Below are 19,466 nucleotides of genomic sequence, written 5' to 3'. Positions count from 1 at the left end.
GGCAACAACTCGGGGTTAAGAAGCTCAGCTTGCTAGTTTGACTCTATATACTAACTAGCGCTGTTGTTAAACAAGTTAAAGTTGGATATTTTTAGATTCTTGCTCCAACAGAAACTTTCTCAACCACAAGTCTTGTTACATTTTTTACTAAATTGATATATTCATTCATAATACAACTTAAATAAACAAATCAGCTTTATTGTTTGCCATGTGAATGAGAATAATGTCGAACTGAGTTAATTTTTGACTTATATTTTAATCAAATTACTTTGGTGGGATTTGTTTCCAGTAGGAACCTGTTAATGTTAGAACTGAATGCTTTTTGAGCACTGTATTTACAAAGCTGATTAAAATGTACATAGTTTTATTGTCTAATATTTTTTGGCCTTCAAAAGTCGTTTTTATAGTGCAGTTAAGGCAGAATTTAAGGGGTTTCCCTGTGTGTGTCAAGCAGACAACGGTAAGGCTGATATGTTTACTTTACTGGTGAAATAAATGCTGATTTTTAGCAGATTTGAACGCTTCTCGATTTCAGACATATTAAAATAAAGATCTTTTAACCTTTGCTGCTGAAATTAGCCACTGTAGCTTAATTCTTTTCTTAACAAAAAAACACATAATAAAGTCCTTTATTTTTAACATCACAACATAGTTAGGAGGAAAAACAGTCCTCTATAAGGACAATCGAGCTGCCATGGAGCGAACTTGAGCGGGTGATTTATGCCTTTCTGTGGAGTCACTGAGCGGCCAAAGGTGAAGTCTCGGACAACTGTGAGCTGGACTCCCAGCCATGAGCCCATCGCGCATTGTCTACTAGCCAATAATAAAACATAATGAAGGAAGTAGGAGACTCTATTACCCAACTAATTTGAGGTAAAAAAAGAAAGAAAAAAAAAAGTTAAAAGTAGTGGTAGGCTATATATGAGTTCCAGACATTTCCACATATTCATAACTATTAAGTGGCAATTTAGCCAGCGTAATGAGTATTGCATATTGATAGGGGTAATCTGTGCCCGGATCTCATGCATAATTCATTCCAGCCGGGATCATCGGCGGGTCAGGAGACGATAGACTGCAGCCACAGATGCGTCAGGAGGAAGGAAGCGGGCTGCAGCCAAACTTTGCACTGTCACTGCTCCGAGCCTCAAGAGTGCTGACAAAAGGCTGTGTTTGCAAAAAAAAAAAAAAAAAAAAAAAAAAAAAAAGCGGAATTTTATTATAGTTAATTATTAAATATGTTTTTTGAGCCGAGACAATTTACCATTTGTAGTGTAGACAGAACCCTAAACAAGAAGAGGAAAAAAAGAAAATTGCCTATTTTGTTTCGTTTGCTTTACAACAAAAAACATAATTATACTTAATATCATTACTGTTGTTTTAAACTCTGTTTAAGCAATCATAACTTTTATCATTTCAACCGTTTCTGTTTACGTTCATTCAAAAATATATACCAAACATATGTTTTTAATTCTAATACCCAAATACAAGAAAATACCTAAGTTCGTTATGAGTATTAACATTATTTTAATGGCGTTTTGCTGATTTAAAAATAATGATGATTAAGTAGTGAAACAAAAGTCAGTTTTGGGGGAGGTCGGTGTTATGTGCGCTGAACATCTGTCTGCGTGTGAAAAGGAGCTTCGCTTCTGCCGCCGTTTGCTGGAGTGATTTGTAATGAAGCAGTTCTGCCAGCAGAGGGCGCCTCAGACCGGCAGGGCGGATGATGGATGAGTTTATCTTCATCCTTTCAGGTCGGGCTCTCATCATCGGTAGGTTACCAAGCAGAAGACAGAAGCTAGCCGAGTGGTGTTTTGGATAAATCTTCGGGTTCAGTGGTAGGAATGAAGCTTCTCTGAGCTGCAGGATGCTTCTGCAGATTGTCATTTATTTTAAAAGTAAGAAAGACTGTTACAACACTATGGGAACAAGACTGACGTTTAATTTTAAAAGAGTAAAGAAACAAAAGTATAAATAAAGTGGTTGTACTTCACTCTGGATATATATGAACAGTAAATAATTCAATTCAATTCAGTTTATTTATATAGCGCCAATTCACAACAAATGTTGTCTCAAGGCACTTCACAAAAGTCAGGTAGATACATTCCAATTAATCCTAATCATTGAACAGTGCAGTCAGATTCAGTTATTTATTCAAATTGGATAAAAAGTTTTTCTGTCTAAGGAAACCCAGCAGATTGCATCCAGTCAGAGACTTGCAGCATTCACTCCTCCTGGATGAGCATGTAGAGACAGTTGACAGTCACTGGCGTTGACTTTGCAGCAATCCCTCATACTGAGCATGCATGTAGCGACAGTGGAGAGGAAAAACTCCCTTTTAACAGGAAGAAACCTCCAGCAGAACCAGGCTCAGTGTGAGCAGCCATCTGCCATGACCTACTGGGGGTTTGAGAAAACAGAGCAGAGACACAAAGAGAACAAAGAAGCACTGATCCAGGAGTCCTTTCTATGGGAAGGAAAAGTAAATGTTAATGGATGTAGCTCATTTAGTCGTTTCATCTAGAAATAAAGAACAGAAACTCTGAGCCAGTTTTCAAGGTTAGAGTCTGAAAGAGAGCACATATAATTAGTTACAGTAAAAGCTCAGTCAATTTCGATGTCTAGGAGAGAGAAAGGGTTAAACACTGAAAGACAGGGCTATGTGGATCATCGGTAGAGGGTGAGCATTAAGTTGTTGCCAGCAGAAGCTCGGACGATTCCCCTCTCCAGAAAGGTGTCACATGGAGACACAGATCCAGGCCAGGTGTAGCTTCTAGGAAGAGAAAAGAGAGAACAAAGTTAAAAACTGAAATAACAGCAAATAATGCAAAATTGGAGAGTAGTGTGAGAATGTAGCGAAGAGGGTGAAAGTGGTCATTATGTCCTCCAGCAGCCTAAGCCTATAGCAGCATAACTACACAGATAGTTTCAGTTCAGATTATTTAGTTAAACGGCGCTTATTTACAACAATGTCGTCTCAAGGAACCCCACAAAGGGTCCCACTGATGGTCATTGTTATACTAAAAACCACAACGATTGGGATACCTCTCTCTGTCAAATTGACCATAACCACTGGAAAAGAGAGGGGGTCACACAGGTAGCAGAAATGGAGGGTGTGTTTGCACCTCAACCATAACTGAGCCGGTTTAGGCTAAACCTGACTCCCCCTTACTCCAACCAACAGGGAGGGAGGAAGGCTCCCTCCCTGGTAAACTAAGCCACTCTAACTATAAGTTGTATCAAAAAGGAAAGTTTTAAGCCTAACTTTAAAAGTAGACAGGGTGTTTGCCTCACGGAATAAGACAGGTTATATAAAATACTGTGCACAGTGGCAAAATGGGAAGATGATAAAGTGAAAGAATATTGCAAAGAGACATGAACAAACATTTCCTTGAACAAAGATGTTAATATTTCACACGGATATCATAAATGTTCAAACGCGTTGTTGCCTTGAGGCAATTTTGTTTATCCACTTCCAGCCCTACCCTTTGAACTACTTGAACCACTGGATTAAAGAAAATATATACAGTGCTTTGCTCAAGTATTCATGCCTCTTGAACTGATTCACATGTTGCCATATCACAGTCACAGACTGCTCGCTATTTATTTATGTGATAGATCAACAGATTGTGTCACAGCATTGTGAAGTGGGAGGGTAAGAGCACATGTTTTTATTGTTCCAAGTAACATCTGAAAAGTGTACCGGGTCACCACTTTGTAGAATCACCATCTACTGCAAACTGCTGCAAGTCTTACATATATTTTCTCTGCATATATAAAGGCCGAAATTCTTGCCCATTTTCCATATCAGTCTGGAGTTTAACTGGGCACATATGATTTGATTTATACCATGCCATTGTAGATTACTATGTATGTTTGGTTATTGTCCAGCTGGAAGGATAAACTGCCTCAGTCTCAAGACTTATGTCATGTATAACAGGTGATCATCAAGGATTGCCCTGTATTTAGCTCCATCTTGTCCTACCAACCCAATCTACTCTGACCAGTTTCCCCAGCTCTGCTGAATAACAACCTCCTCACAGCATGATGCTGCCACCACCATGTTTCACAGTGGGGATGATCTGTTCAGGGTGATGTGTGAGTTACTGTTCTGACACACCTAACATTTGGCATTTAGACTAAAGAATAATACTTTTTGTCTTATCTGACAAAGCACCTTCTTTCACATTTTTGCTGTGTCTCATACATAGCAAACTGAAAACGGGGCTTATGACTTTCTTTCAATAATGGCTTTGTTACTACCACTGTTTTATAAAGGCCAGATTTGTAAAGAGCGTAGGTAATAGATGACCAATTAACAGATTCTCCCACTCGAACTGTGGATCTTTGCAGCTCCTCCTGTGTTACTAAAGGCATTTTGACTGCTTGTGTCATAAATGCTCTCCTAGCCAGGCATGTCAGTTTAGGTGGACAGCCATGTTTCAGGTTACTTGTGGCATACTCTTTCCAAACAGAACATTGTGAGATGTTCAAATCTTGTGATATGGTTGTATAACCTAACTCTGCTTTAAACTTCTATACAACTTTATCTCTCATCTGTCTACTGTGTCTTCATGATGTTCACTAATGTTCTTTCACATACTTCTGAACCGTTCAAGAACTCCACTGAGGATTTATACAGAGATTATATTTTACATAGTCGGACTCTGTTTTGGACTCTATTTACTGATTAGGTGACTTTTAAACACAATTTGTTGCACTGAATTTTATTTAGGAATATAAGAGTAAAGTGGGATAAACCCAAATGCATAAAACGTTTTTCAGATTTTGATAAAAAAGTGTAAGCTGTAACATTTCCTTTCACGTCACAACGATGTTCTACTTTATGTTGGTCATACGGTGTTTGTGGTTATAATGTGCAAAAATGTGGAAAACCTCAAGAGGTATGAATACTTTGGTAAGGTACTGTGGGTATTGATTGCTGGGTTAACCAACACAGTTAAAACAAAGGTTTTAATAAGGGCGTATCAACTTTGCACTTTTCATCAGGTTTTTATTGCCTCGTTAACATTTATAATAAAAATCCTTATAATAAAAAAAAACAAAAAACGGACCATTGTTTAATTATTTGTTTATTAACAGATTTTTAATATATACCTTATTTTAAAAACAAAAGCAACAACTTATTTTAACAACTTAATTTATATATCAGACATTTTATTCATTCTTAATTAGCATTATAATCGTCATATTTGATGTAATGTAAGCAGAGGCTTAATCTATAGAGACATGTAGTTGTGCGTAATTATTAAGTATACATTATTGATGGTTGAATAATATTTTAAGCAGCTGATTTCATGTATTAGGCCCATTTCTAAAGTTTACATACAGTTTCTAACCAGAGATTTTATTTATTAGTCTCTATTGATTAGTTGTTTGTGTTTTATTTAGAAGATTTATCTGTTATACTAATAACCTTCACAACTGCTCAGTGTAATTTATAAACAACTAAATAACAAAAATTTTATGTATTAAGCCCCTTATGTATCAATGTTGAAGAGTTAATGAAGAGTTAACGTTTTAAGCATCAAATCTGTTTATTACAGTTCTTTATCATATCTTATCTGATGTGATATAAGATGAGTGTTAATATTTTAGACCATTTCCTAACCCTATATTAACATTTCCAACTCAATGGAGTATGTTTTATTAGTACATAATTAACATTTTTGTGTTAGGCTTTGAATTAAACTCCCCAAGATTCGAATGCTTTACTGATGGAAAATTATCATTTTAATACAGCAGCCCCTTAACTGAGACTTAATAAGCATTATTAATGTCAGGATTTCCAATCTAAGGATATATCTTTAAAGCTTTACAAATGACGAAATACCATTTTATCAGCATATCAGATTATATATATTAGGCCCTTAACTTCTTATGCTTTCTTACCAATAGCATTATATAGTATTAGGAACTTTATTAACTCTTATTCAACATTTCTAATTTATTTTTATTTCATAGCTTTCCTGATGAATAAAGTAATGTTTACCAATTCTAACCTAATATTATTTTTTGAAAGCGCTATTGATGAATAAATACTATGTAGGCTCATAACTAATGCTTAATTAACATTTTCTTTTTTTCTGTGTCCTATTCTAGCAGGTTAGACAAACAGCAGGGTGGGACTGAATGCCTTGTAGTGTGAGGAGCAAATTTGCTCTATAAAAGGGAAATTTTGACATGATTTTTAAACATTTATATGCTTCTATTGTAGACATTAGGCCCTTTACTGCATATTTATAATATAAGATTATTTAAATGCCTCATTGCGAAATTGTATATTAGGCCCTTAACTGATTCCTAATTAACATCGTTATCTGCAATTTTGTTTAAAGAAAAGTTCAATCAGAATGGTTTGTCAATATTTATTAATGCTGAATAGATGAATAAACCAGCCAAGGAGATTCCTAACAACCATACCTCATATTCTATCTCCATAACAGACATAATATTGGCAGACATTAAGGTATTAAAGCTTACAGGCTCACATGACCTTGTACCAATTTGTAATTGGAAGACTGTTTGTTGGATTACATGATTTACTTGTTTCAGCCTTTTGCAGGCAAAGTCAAATGACCTGTCATCTGTATACACCCTGTAGATCCGAATTTGTGTAGATATAAAAGGAGTCACAAATTCTCATCTTGGGGAATATGCAGGTGATGACACTTCAACCTCAGGAGAGAAAAATACAGGAACTTAACACCTAAGAAAAACCAAACTTTTCAACATGTCTGTTTGTGCCTCAGCAAATTTCCTGGTGAAAAACATTTATACTAACTAAGCTGTAGGCCATCAGTGGAGTTTTCCCCCTTTCCCCACCCCTCTTTCCTTTTCTTACGCCACATTGTTAGTGAATATGACATCTGGGAGAGTTGCAGGGCGAGCCCTGAATGTGGTCATTGTTCAGCACATCATTTGTCACGTCCTCTCTGTCTGTGGCCAAGGAGGAGTTGCATTTTGCAGGGTAAAATGTGAAGAGGAGCTCGACAAAACAACTACAACCCCAGTTGACTGGACAGACAATCTGTCCAGAGGAGAAGATAAGAAGATGAGGAAAAAGAGGATAATTGCACAAAAAAAGTAAGTTTGGAAAAGGGATTTCTAACTAATTTAGAAACTAAATTACGATTTAGTTTACAGTGTAAATTAATTTAATGGATTAAATTAAACATTTATTGAATTTAATCTCAATTACTATTTTACTTCCAAAAATTCTTCAAACAATTAAGAGTTGGTTGGCACTGCCATTTAATCTAGCATCATGTTTACTATTAATATTCTGAGGAGTTATCCACTTACTTAAAAATGCTGGTAATCTGTTTATTTGCTACTTTTAAAGGCTCTGAAAGCAAATCTGTGTTGCTTGTTTATCAGTGTATTAGTTTATTTATTACCATGCTCATGTTGTCAGTGGAAAATCGAGTTGCTGCCACTGTTGATTCAACTGTCTCTGGATTAATTCAGAGCAATGAATCGCCTGTGCCTGCAAACACGTGGTTCCTGCAGCTAACTGACGGGAGAGATTGCGGAGAGCTGCATTTGTCAGCGGGTCCTGCATGCTGGATGGAGGCTGGTGGAAAGTGCCCGTGTCTATCAAACATCAGATATGCAGCCCTGTAAAGCAGTGAGGTGATGAGCTCAGGCACGCTGAGTGATTACTTCAGTCTGCAGGATTTTAAACGTGTATTCAGAGCCAGCCTAAGGCATAATTGAACTAAGCTGCTGGTTAGTCTCTGAATTCTCTCACAGAATAGATCCCAACACTTCAAATTTGCAGTCACATTTATCCCCAATAGAACCTACTTTTAAATTCACTTTAAACTTTTTGATTACCAAATGCAATATTTAAATGTATTCAGGGTTTGAAGTACTGACACATCTACTATTGGTAACTATACAAAAGAAAATCTGTTAGTCATGATAACAATTAAAATTTATTTCTGTCCCCTGTTTTCTTGCTGGAGTCAGAGGTGTCTCCAAAACGTCTTACTGGGGTAGCCATATGGAGGCCATCTCTAATCCAGTAAAACACCAAAACAAAAAGCAACGAAATAATTAGTAGGAGCTTCACTACAATGTTGTCATACAATAGGGCATGGAGCAGGACTGAATGATGGGCACATAAAAATACCTCCAAAAGAGACCATCACTAATAAAATATTATAAACAAATTGAAATGTTCTTTTATTAATTAAATAAATGTTGCAACTTGTTAAAGTTCATTCTTTTCTCAACTAATTGCTCTGGCTTGGGGGAGTGGGCAGTAAATGTATAGGGGTAGCCAATGGCTCCCCTTGACCCGCAGGTTGTCTGGGAAACAGCATTTCCTCCACTATTTATTTACTGATATTTGTTTAATAAAGTAATAAAGTGAAGAATGCAAGTAACAAACAACTCACACCCTATTATAGCAATATTTATTATAATGTTTTAGCTTGCTATGTATCTTGACACCAACGGTGTTACTTGTGCGAAAATTAAATATATTACATTACCAATTTAAAAGGCACATTAACAAATTCTGATTTGGGACCCATACAATCTTGAACCAGCTATGCTTGTACTTAAATGAAGGCAACATTTACTTGTCCCTTATAAATAGGAAAAAAGCTGAAAATGGGCTTCAGATGGGATTGTCCATAGAAACATGATGGGCCCAAGTGAATCGACTGTATAGGTTTAATCCAGGACAACTTTGGGTAAAAAGTGTGACTCTTGATTTGTGAGAACAACTTCAAATGATTTTTCTAACACCCATTCGAGACCCTGCTAAAACCTACATAAAGAACCTAACTAGTATTTATTCAACACAGATGGGTCCCACAAGCCGCCAATTGTGAGCCAAGGCAAACCTACCCATCTACACCAGCAAAATCTATGGGTCCCGCATATACATGTTCATTTGTTCAGAATCAGATCAGTACATCTGCACCTCCACCGTCACCCCAACAGCATCCAGCTGCTCATATACATCAGCAGGCGGTTTATTTTCTAAACAGCGCACTCATTGCTGATTTTCTTTCTGTCTTTATGGCAGCTTTTATAGGCCATCAGCAAGACGCATGGCTTTTTAGACCAGTTTCGCTGCGAACACGTGTTTCCTGCAGAGCATTCGCTATACATTTCAGCCATTGATTTTATTTTTGGAGTTTAATGTTTCCGGATTAAATCAAAACAATAAATGGACTTTGCATTTATGTCACGAAACAAGAACGTTTATAGGAGTGACACTCTGGCCTGAGTTCATTCTTTTTATATTAAATGTCATAAAAACGACGAAATAAAGTAAAAACATGACGCAAAGTGCAATCAGTTAAATCACAATATGATCATAATATTCCTTGAACATTTTGTATAATAGATGATTTTATTTTTGCAATGGTGTTTAATTGTGGCTAATTGTTAATAATTACTTTTCATTGCAGAATTGCGCAAAAAAAAAAAAATAAAATAAATAAATAAATAAATAAAATCCTGCAAACTGTTTCCAGCAAATATCAAATTCGTATGGTTGAGGCGTTAGGTTGCTCTTCTGTTTGATTATTTTTGCTTCAGAGATCAAAGGCACCAAATTGCATTAATTAACGCTAGTTAGTTAAATATTACCATTAGAATCCAATTAAAGCGACGGAGCAAAAAGTGAAGATGAGAGGATGAAAGCAGCGCAAATCGATCCGCTGCAGCAGTCTGACTGTCACCGTGGAAAGCCAAATCAGCAGCACCATTACAGTATCAACATCTGCACGGAGCCTTTTTAATGGACGCCGCTGCGCCGGCCGTCTCTGGTCTGTTTCCACTTTAGGGCTTTGAAATGGGCCCATCTGATCACTAATTTAAATTAGGGGATGGGAAAAAGGACTCCATATGGAGGACGTTTCTTTCGGCTTCGACCGTGAGCGGGATGCAGTATAGGCTATGTTGAAAATATTGATTAAATAATGAAATAACTTTAGTTAGAAAATGTGACAAACGAGCATGGGTGATTTTTTTTAAAGGGAATCATTTTTAAATTTGCGATAAAATATTTTAGATGCTCATTTTCTTTTTGCTTTTTGTATTCATTTCATGTTTTATTCGTTACACAAAAATCCTCTTTCTGATCGTAATGGCAGAGCTATTTCCATATATGAAACCGAGCTTGCATGATCAGCAGAAAGGGCTTCTTTATTCCACGCACACACACCCACGCAGTGTGCAAATTAACAGCACACGCAGGGCGGTCTGAGCTGCAGCAAGAAAACCCTTGTCCATTCTGCTGCTTCTTCACCCGCACTTTCACCTGCACCTCTTTCTCCTCTCGGGTTTGTCATAATCTGTTAGGGTTTTTTTTTTTCTTCTTCTTCTTTTTTACTCGCTCCTGAAGGTGTGAGGAGTCCTGCGTGTTTTTGTTTCCTGCGCCGGAATGAGCGCTGAAGGTAAGGCAGCCGAGCTGTTGTGCCTGGGTTATGTGTCTTTATGATTTACGAGCCTGACTCCAACAGAGGTTCAAGCAGAGTTCATAAAGCTGCATGCCTCCAGACTTATTCTCTCTCACTCCCTCACTGCATTTTCATCTCCTCTTGCTGAAAATAATTTGGTTTTGTTTAATTTCGGAAGAAGAGTGAATTTAATTTATTTTTTTTTCTTTGAGACGCTGCAGAAAAGATAGATTTTTATCGCAGTTCGGGCCACAAACCGTGCAGCCTCTGCAGCACAGTAGGCATTTGTATAATTTTGCATTTGATGGATGAGTTTTTCAGTAGAATGTGATGTAGCATTTAATTTTTTTCCTCTTGCAAACCGAGCTATTCTTTAGCATAACAAAGGCTGTTATTTTTAAGGCCTAATGTAATGTCAGAAAACACCTCGGAGAACACAATAAAGCCTCGTTAATGTTTTAAATTGAATTTCTATGGCTATGTCATGTAATTTTTGCCTTTTAAACGTATTTTTATGTACAATGACACAAAAGCAGGCATTCAAGAAAACGACCCTGTTTTTGTGTTTTATTTCTTTCTAGCGATTTGATGCAAAACTATTTTAAAACAAATAATTTAAAAGATTAAATACAAATAAATATGTATACTTAATGACTTACAATAGTAAACGCAAAATAGAAGGGTTTTGCACATTTTTTCAAATTAGTTTTTATATTTGTGTGTTTTGCTCATTTTGCCTCTCAACCCTGCTTGCCATTCATGTCAGCTTACTATTGAGTAGATAAGATGGATCATTTAATCTCCTCCCTGATTCAGTCTTTCTTTTCTTCTCCCTCCTGGATCCTCTCAGGCCTGAAGCCTTCAGCTCTCTGGAAACCTGCCATGTGACATTTGGCTGCCAGCACTGCGCCAGAAGGTCAAAGGGGGCCGCGGTGCACATTTCATGGAAATGCAGAGCAACATCCACCACCACAGTTGCAGCCATCCTCACGGATTCTGCAGCGAGTCTGTGGATGGTGCGTCTGGGTTTGGGGGATCTTATCACGCCCCGACCCACCAACATGGAGAGGAGATGCTTGAGCTTCCACGGAGGTCTAAATATCAAAGCCCCGATAAGTTTGCAATGAGCAAAAGGGTTTTCCCTTGGATGAAAGAGTCAAGACCCTCCAATCAGAATCTCAGAGGGAGCCCAGGTAGGTATGACATAAAACAGACAGAAAATGGTTTAAGGCTGCCTTTTCCCATTTACACTGTAAAGGGGAATATTTGAAGCCATTAAATTAGTCATTAAAATTGTTTAAATTTTAGTTTTAGTTAACGATCAAATTTTTTTCAACATATCATATCTAAACGTGGGTTCTCACTGGGTACTCCGGCTTCCTCCCACAGTCCAAAGACATGCCTGTTAGGTTAATTGGTCTCTCTAAATTGACCTTAGGTGTAGGAATGAGTGTGTGCATGGTTGTTTGTGTGTTGCCCTGCGATGGACTGGCGACCTGTCCAGGGTGTACCCCGCCTCTCGCCCATAGACTGCTGGAGATAGGCACCAGCTCCCCCGCGACCCAATATGGAATAAGCGGTAGAAAATGACTGACTGACTGACGTTTTAATTAGAACTTAACAGAAGATGTTGATTCAGATGTTGGTTCAGTTTTTTTTCATTTGTCACGTGTGATGTCCAGCAGAGAACGGTAAAGTGTTTGTTTATATAGGTTGTTTTAGGAATGACAATGTAAACCTAATACAAATTTAGAACTGCAATAAGACTGAGCTTGAGAAATATTCTGTATTAAAGCAACAATTTAAGTTTGTATCCTGATTTAACTAGTTTAGTAAAAGCACAATTCAGCAGGTGCAAGTCAACTTGCTGAGCTTCTTAACCATTATTTTACCTCAAATGTTAAAGATAAATTATCTACACCAGAGATGTTCAAAGCCCGACCCAGGGGCCTGGGCTGATTGGCCCTGGGCTGAGTTTGGGTGGCCCTCAACTGCAATTCAAGAATGATACACATTTGGCCCGTCAGGACATGTGGTTGATGCAGATGGAGACTATTTGTTTTTTTTAATTAGGGCAAGTTATTACTGATAAGGCAAACATGCCCTTTTAAGTTTTGTATGTATAATGATTTATGCAGTAATTTCATACTAAATAATGGACTACTTTTTTTTGTTTAATTAAAATATTGCAGACTTAGTTTATTGTTGGAAAACTATTTAGAATAATAAATTATCTACAACTAATAATTGCACTCGCCTGTTTTCCATGTGGTTCCTCTCACCTCAGTTTTATTTAAGTTCCTGTTTTCTGTCCGGTCGTTGTTGGGTTGTCTGTTGTAGTCTGTTGTCTTCACTGTTGCAATCTCCCAGTTCCTGTGTCTCCATGTATTCTTTGCATTTTGTCTTTGGTTTACTCCATGTCCGTAAGTTTTCATTAAAATATATCCATCCACCGTGCGCCTGCAGATGTCCTGTTGCCGTTTTGATCCTTTACTACTGCCAGTACTTTTGACTTGACAAACCTTTGCTCTGATAACCCTTATACACTCATCACTGCCTGCATCACGCTTAAGGCACTCAGTTTGCTGGCTAGCTTCACTTTAGCATGTATGAGGGTATTGTTGCTAAAAAAGTTAGAGTTTGAAACAAACTTTTTAAAGCTATTCTAAAAATGTGACATATAAACGTTTTTCGTAATAGCAACAGCTAAGATCTATCAGCCTCAGGCTTAAAAGCTCAGCTTGATAGCAAATCTGACTTAGCATGCTAAATAGCACTGTTAACAAGCTAGTTAAAGCTGGATACTAGCATTTTTAATCTATTTTTAAAAATGTGGCTTGTAAAGATGTCCAAACAATCTCAACTAAGATGTGCCAATCATTAGCAATGACAGCACCAGGGTTAAGAGGCTCAGTTTGCAAAGCAAGTTTGACTTTAGCATGCTAAATAGCACTGTTGCTAAACTAGTCAAAGCTGAATAAATTTTTTTTTAAATCTATTCTTACAAAATGGCATGTAAATTGTCCCCTGACAACCATACCACAGATGTCCCATTCACTGGCAATGACTTCCCCTGGGTTAAGAGGCTACATTTGCTAGCAAGTCTGACTTTAGCATGCTAAATTGTTCTTTTGCAAAGTTAAAGCTGGATACAAACTTTTAAAATCTATTCAAACAAGGTGATATGTAAACCTTTACCGTGACAATTGCATCTGAGTCACTTATTAGCAACACCGACCAGAAGGTTAAGGAGGTCGTCTTACTAGCAAGTTTTACTTTTGTCTTAGATCTGTCACTAAGCTAGCTAAAGTCAGAAACAAAATTCTTGTCCAGACGTTACATTTTCTTAAGCACCTGTCTCATTAATGTTCTTAACTTTCAATATGTGTATTTATAATAAATCCCATATAAACATATCAGCCAAACCGTTCTCTGCAACACATTGATATGACAAATGAGAATAGGCTAACTCTTCAGTTAAACTCAAATTGAATGTTTAAATGGGATTGTTTATGAAAATTAAGTATAAAGTCTCACTAAGTTTTAAACAATTTTACTGGTTAAAATGTAATACCTTCCTCATTATAATACAAAGAAAGGCACATCTTGGATATGGTTGTTAAAAAAAAGTTTACATGCCACCTTGTTTGAATAGATCAAAACATTTTATACTATTATACAAACACTTTATCATGCCTTAGTCACACAAGTCTTTACATATTTATTTATTTATTTTTATCAGAAGACAAACAAAATAAGCAAAATGATCAAAATAATTTCTTATAATAACTTGGTTTCTTTAGTAAATAAATTTTAAAAATGTCTTTTATATCTCAAATTTACCCCAACAAAGATTATACATAAATATTTGTTAAATATGAACCGCTTGTTTTGTTACTGTAGAAATTAGTTTAAAATTAAATATTTCCATTTAGTACTTTCTTAACAAAATATAAGGGTAATTTTGGGTCCTGTTTTTAAAGTTGTGGTCAATTAGTTATTTAGTAGGCAGCAATGAGACATTTGTAGAAGAGGGCCCTTAGAGAAGGGGACTATTTTAAATGAGACAATATTACATCAAAGTAATAACAGCAAGAAAACAAAACAAATCTAAAACAACAATATCAATGAGAATAATAAGAATGATCACAATTAGCAATAATTTTTTCATTCAATAATTTAGCCTAACCCTGACATGCATTAACTTTAAGAAAGGTTAATGACATAAAATTACAAGCTAGATTAACAGTCCTTTTTTTTAGGTTGTTCATATAAATGTTGCATGGCAAAACAGAATTAGAACATGAGATATAGCAAAAAATGAAGGAGCAACAAAAATCATAGTAACTTCACTATCTAAAACCTTTAATTGTAAATCTTAGTCAGCAATTGTAAACTCTGATCAACAGGCCCACATAGATTTTGAATTCCACAAAATGACTAACACACAGCCATATTAGGTGAATCTTTCCCACATCCTCTGATAAAATTTGTTCCAGGCTAGTCTTATTAAGCCTTATTTGTAGAAAAGCAGGGGTGGCTCACAGTCATATAATGGGACCATGCTAAACTTGTCATGGACAGAGCCCGCCTGAGGCATATGAAAACTAAGCAGCTGCTAAGAGTCCCCAAACCAACAGAGGGCCCCCAGGAGCACCAGAATTCTCAAACAAGTCAGGTTTACAATACTCTTTTTTTATTTAGATATAAGTAATAATCATGTAAAAAAAAAAAAAATTGTATTCCTTGATATTTAAATGTTGCAATATGTAAATCTGTATTGTCAGACCTTTTTACATAATGTAGTGACATAAACTTAAGAAGTAAGGACAAACGACTTATCCCCCCAAGAAAAGAAAAAGCATTGGCTTTCCACAAAATTATCTGCATAAGATTTTTTGGAAGGACAAAATAGAGCTTGAGGTGGATTCTGTTAGATAATTTCTTTCATCTGCTCAGCCAGTATTGACTTTGAGTAATAGAAACCACTACAGAACTTGTAAACCAAGTAAAAAAACGATTTATGAATCACTTTGGATTCCAAGTTGCCCAAGTGCTATGAAGTACACATAAAAAATATATATTTTATTTTCATAAAAAATGATGCCAACAGTTCCCTTTTCAATAGTCAATGGAAAAATATTTTTATCATGTTTCCACCAGTATTTTGGCAAATTTTTTTTGATGATGAGCTTCAAGGTTTTGAGGTTGAAATGCCTCCTTTCTATTACCCTAATCTCTAGCTAGCCTTCACAGATTCTCTAACATTAATCTTTCTTCCAGTTGGAAGAAACATGTTGGTAAATTGAAAAGATTACTTTGTTTTTGTGTTTTCACAAGTACAAGTTTCATTCATTCCAAACTATGTTTGAAATAATCTATTTTCAAAATTGAATAATCCAATACAAGTCTGACCATTTTGTGCCAATTAGATATCTTTGTGTCAGATGTCAATTTCACCATCATAAACCAGCCAGCCCACCTTATTTTTTATAATGATTACACTGCGCACAACATGGGATGGGTTCATTCAGGACTCATAAGCAGTGGAAAATTGAAGGTTCATCTAGAAATAAAAAACAACCAACTGTTAGAACCTGTCCAAGTAATATATGTATCCCTTCTTATTAGTTATTTATATTTATTTATTTATGGCCCAGCTGAAAGATATTTTTTTCCAGCACTCCTGCGGCCCTGTGCAAATGAAGCAATCATTCATAGCTGATATAAAGAGGACATAAGTTATTAACCTGTGGTCCCTTATCAAATTCTGTGAAGGAACTGGCCAGGTCGAGCCTAGGACAGGAATGTGTAATTCTGCTGTGGACGGGACATCTCTTTTTCTCTGCAGATTGCACCGAGAAGTGTCCGAGCTCGAGCCAGGCCTCCAAGCGCACGCGCACCGCGTACACGAGCGCGCAACTAGTGGAGCTGGAGAAAGAGTTTCACTTCAGCCGCTACCTGTGCAGGCCGCGGCGGGTGGAGATGGCCAGTCTGCTCAACCTGAACGAGAGGCAGATCAAAATCTGGTTCCAGAACCGCAGGATGAAGCAGAAGAAGGACCAAAGAGTGCAGGGCCTCACCACGACAAGCACCAGCTCCTGCTCTCCCCCGTCCTCCCCCTCCGCCGCTGGCAGCCCCACTCTGGCGAGCCTGGGTTATGTCCATCTGGGTTCTGATTATCAGCCGGCTTCCCCTCCGCACAAACAACAGCAGCATTCCCAGCAGGTTAACCCGGTAGGGTACTCCAAATATACAGAGCCGAGCTTCACGCACGACCCGCACCTTGATGCAGTGCAATACCACACGCAGGACAGCACCCCGCACGCACCAGACTCAAACCTGGGATTGGATGATCACAGCAGGTCGTACTTCTTGCAGGGCTGCACACCTCAGGACAGAATCATGCAAGCTCCAAAACTGACTCATCTCTAGGATCCATTACAGCATGCATCGCTAATGATTATTTATGGAATAAAAAATTAGTATGTATTTATAATTAGCTTTTCGGTTTTAGATTTTTTATTTTATGCATGCTTCATTTAACTTTATTTATTTAGATAATCATTAATGGCTCAGATAAAAATACATATGAATATAACTTGGTATTAAAAAATAAATCATGTTGAGGTTCCAACCCACCATGCAAGATCTACAAATTAGAAGGAGAAACGCTGCTATAAATGGGAAATCCTTTGTTTCGTTTAAGTTAATTTCTCTTAAGGACCACCTAAACTCGTGCTTAACTGCATGACCCGTTTAGGAGGACTATTTTGTGAGATCCTCACATTATTATAACTGCTAAGCAGAATAGAGAAAAAAAGCCACCCTCTCTGGCTCTTAAACGGGCCTTTGTTTCTGTTATGGCTCAAAATGGACCAAACAAGCTGTCAGCGTTTAAAAGGAGTCGTGATGGATCACTAAATTCACTGAGCTGACTGTTTCAGGAACCCTGCCTCATTCAGAGTCGGCCCTGCACGTCTGACAAGCATAAAAAAGGAGATTCGGATTGAAAGCTGAGAAACAGCAACTGCTCGACAAAATAAAAAGAGATACTTTTTTTTTTTTTTTGTTTACCAGGAAAAAAGACGTTTCATTTATTCAAAAAAACCAAACAAACAAAATGCAGAGCCCTAATTATTGGATTGGAAACACAGAATTAATGTATGTAACCACGGACAATCAGGTCTTACCCTCCCAACGCACCAAGTAGTACCACATCCAGTGCGACATAAAATTGAATTGTACAATAGCAGGGAGATGGTATTTCAATTTGTATTATTACTATTGTTAGCGGTATTATCGACTTTTTTTTTTATTTTTTACCTTTATCTTATTATCTTTTTCTGAATACACTTTTATTATTGTAGTTATTAACAGTAGCGCTGCTACTAAGAGTATTTTTTACTATGCATTTTAATTGTTTTGTTTTTATATTTATTTTTATTTATTAAAGTTCTTTTGTAGAGTGGTATTAATATTAATATTGTTGTTGTTGTCATTATTATGTCTTTTTTTTTTTATTGCTGCTCATTTGGAGAGAGTCTTTAGTGCACATGTGTCCTGATGTTTGTGTTCCTATCATAGATGAGCCACTTTGATTGAAGCGTTTGTCATGTAAATGCGGCCCTTTGATGGACGAGGCTGCAGACTTGACAGAGTGCTGTGGCTCTTTTGCCATTGGCGTTTGGTTGGTCACATGGTGTGGTCAGGAAGGCGATATGAGGATGGAAGGCAGTTTTTTTTTTACAGCTTTGACATACTGCCTAAGGTCAGGGCAAAGGGAGCTACCATCAATGACGGCTCACTCCTGATCAGGTCTGAAACAAATAAACCAGGCCCAAGTACTAGGATGAACTCCTACTTAGACTATCCGGTGTGCAGCCGGGGAGGAAATATTTTCAGTGCAAAATCCGGATACTCCAGTTTAAACCACGGCTACTCGTCGTCCAACTCTTGCGCAACAAGTGATAGTTACGTACCGGACGGGTGTTTGGTGTCTCACCAGGCTCCGAGCGTCCCTCTGCACCACCAACCGCACAATCTGGATCTACAGTTTTCAGCAGCAGGAAACCCTATGTACGGCTCAACTCTGGAGTACGGACACCACCAGTACGGCCTCGCCCCGGACCAGGACCGGAGCTTCATGCACGCACAGGTCTCTCCTCTCGGAATGAGCGTGGCTCCTTACCCAGGGGACACATTTGGGCCCGGCCAGTATGTCCAGTATCCGGATCAGAGGCAGCAGGAGTATTCAGAGAGTGTTTATAGGAGGTTACCACCTCAGTGTAAGGAGAAGGACCAGGAGCATGTGGAGGAGACTTCTAAAACTTTCGACTGGATGAAAGTGAAGAGGAACCCCCCTAAAACAGGTTGGTTGCTAGTTTTGGAGAGCTAAATTAGTCGTAGGTGATGCGTAAAGCGACTAACTCTTACGTTTTTCACTCACATCTTCACCCTCATGCTTCAGCTCCATGATTTCCATGTTTCTCTCCAACCATCCATCCATCCATCCATCCCCCCACCCCCCCACCCCCATCCCCCATCCCCATAGCTGTTCTGTCAGAGTTCGGGGTTTCGGGCCAGCCCAATGCGATCCGCACCAACTTTACCACCAAGCAGCTGACGGAGCTGGAGAAGGAGTTCCACTTCAACAAGTACCTGACGCGGGCGCGGCGGGTGGAGGTGGCGGCCAGCCTGGAGCTCAATGAGACGCAAGTAAAGATCTGGTTCCAGAACCGCAGGATGAAGCAGAAGAAGCGGGAGAAACTCGGCTCCGTCTTGCTCAGCAGCACCCCGCCGGAAAAACTCCCTGAAACCTCCTCCCAAAATACTAAACGGGAAAAACTGTGAACTGTGATGGGACTTTAAAAAGCAGTTTTCCACATTGCGCCATTCTAGGAAAAAATAAATACGAAAAGTGCTTGTGGACTTGTAAATCTTACAGGGTATGGCCGGGTGCAGCATTCTCTTCTGTACTGAAAGTTTCTAATATTTTCATCAATTCTTTTAATTTTACTCCTC

At 37.9% G+C, this 19,466-nt stretch overlaps 2 protein-coding genes across 4 annotated transcripts in view; both read left to right on the top strand.

Moving 5' to 3' along the window:
• The window catches only part of LOC124875211 (homeobox protein Hox-B3-like), a 26,753-nt gene extending 8,827 nt beyond the window's left edge, over positions 1–17,926 (top strand). The window contains exons 1-3 of one of the 3 annotated variants that reach the window (XM_047377211.1): positions 6,960–7,104; positions 11,293–11,635; positions 16,294–17,926. In XM_047377211.1, the coding sequence (XP_047233167.1) occupies positions 11,386–11,635; positions 16,294–16,877 (834 nt within the window). In that variant the 5' untranslated portion in view covers positions 6,960–7,104; positions 11,293–11,385 and the 3' untranslated portion in view covers positions 16,878–17,926. Of the gene's footprint in view, positions 1–6,959; positions 7,105–8,673; positions 10,440–11,292; positions 11,636–16,293 lie in introns of those variants that run through there. The other 2 variants (XM_047377210.1, XM_047377212.1) reach the window with 2 other exon arrangements.
• Positions 16,945–19,466, top strand: hoxb1b (homeobox B1b). Its single transcript, XM_047377208.1, has 2 exons — positions 16,945–18,814; positions 18,997–19,466. Exons 1-2 carry the CDS (start codon positions 18,064–18,066, stop codon positions 19,293–19,295), a joined length of 1,050 nt encoding a protein of 349 aa, XP_047233164.1. The 5' UTR covers positions 16,945–18,063; the 3' UTR covers positions 19,296–19,466.

This window comes from Girardinichthys multiradiatus, chromosome 10, assembly GCF_021462225.1.
Source record: "Girardinichthys multiradiatus isolate DD_20200921_A chromosome 10, DD_fGirMul_XY1, whole genome shotgun sequence".
Taxonomy (NCBI): Eukaryota; Metazoa; Chordata; class Actinopteri; order Cyprinodontiformes; family Goodeidae; genus Girardinichthys; species Girardinichthys multiradiatus.
The sequence above is the reverse complement of the archived record's forward strand: the minus strand, read 5'-3'. Positions and strand labels throughout refer to the sequence as shown.

What these genes read in the sequence shown, in the direction of transcription:
- hoxb1b (XM_047377208.1), top strand. Translation starts at nt 18,064, where the DNA reads ATGCGGCCCTTTGATGGACGAGGCTGCAGACTTGACAGAGTGCTGTGG. An exon ending in GAGGAACCCCCCTAAAACAG is followed by an intron (nt 18,815 to 18,996) that starts GTTGGTTGCTAG and finishes CCATCCCCATAG; the next exon opens with CTGTTCTGTCAGAGTTCGGG.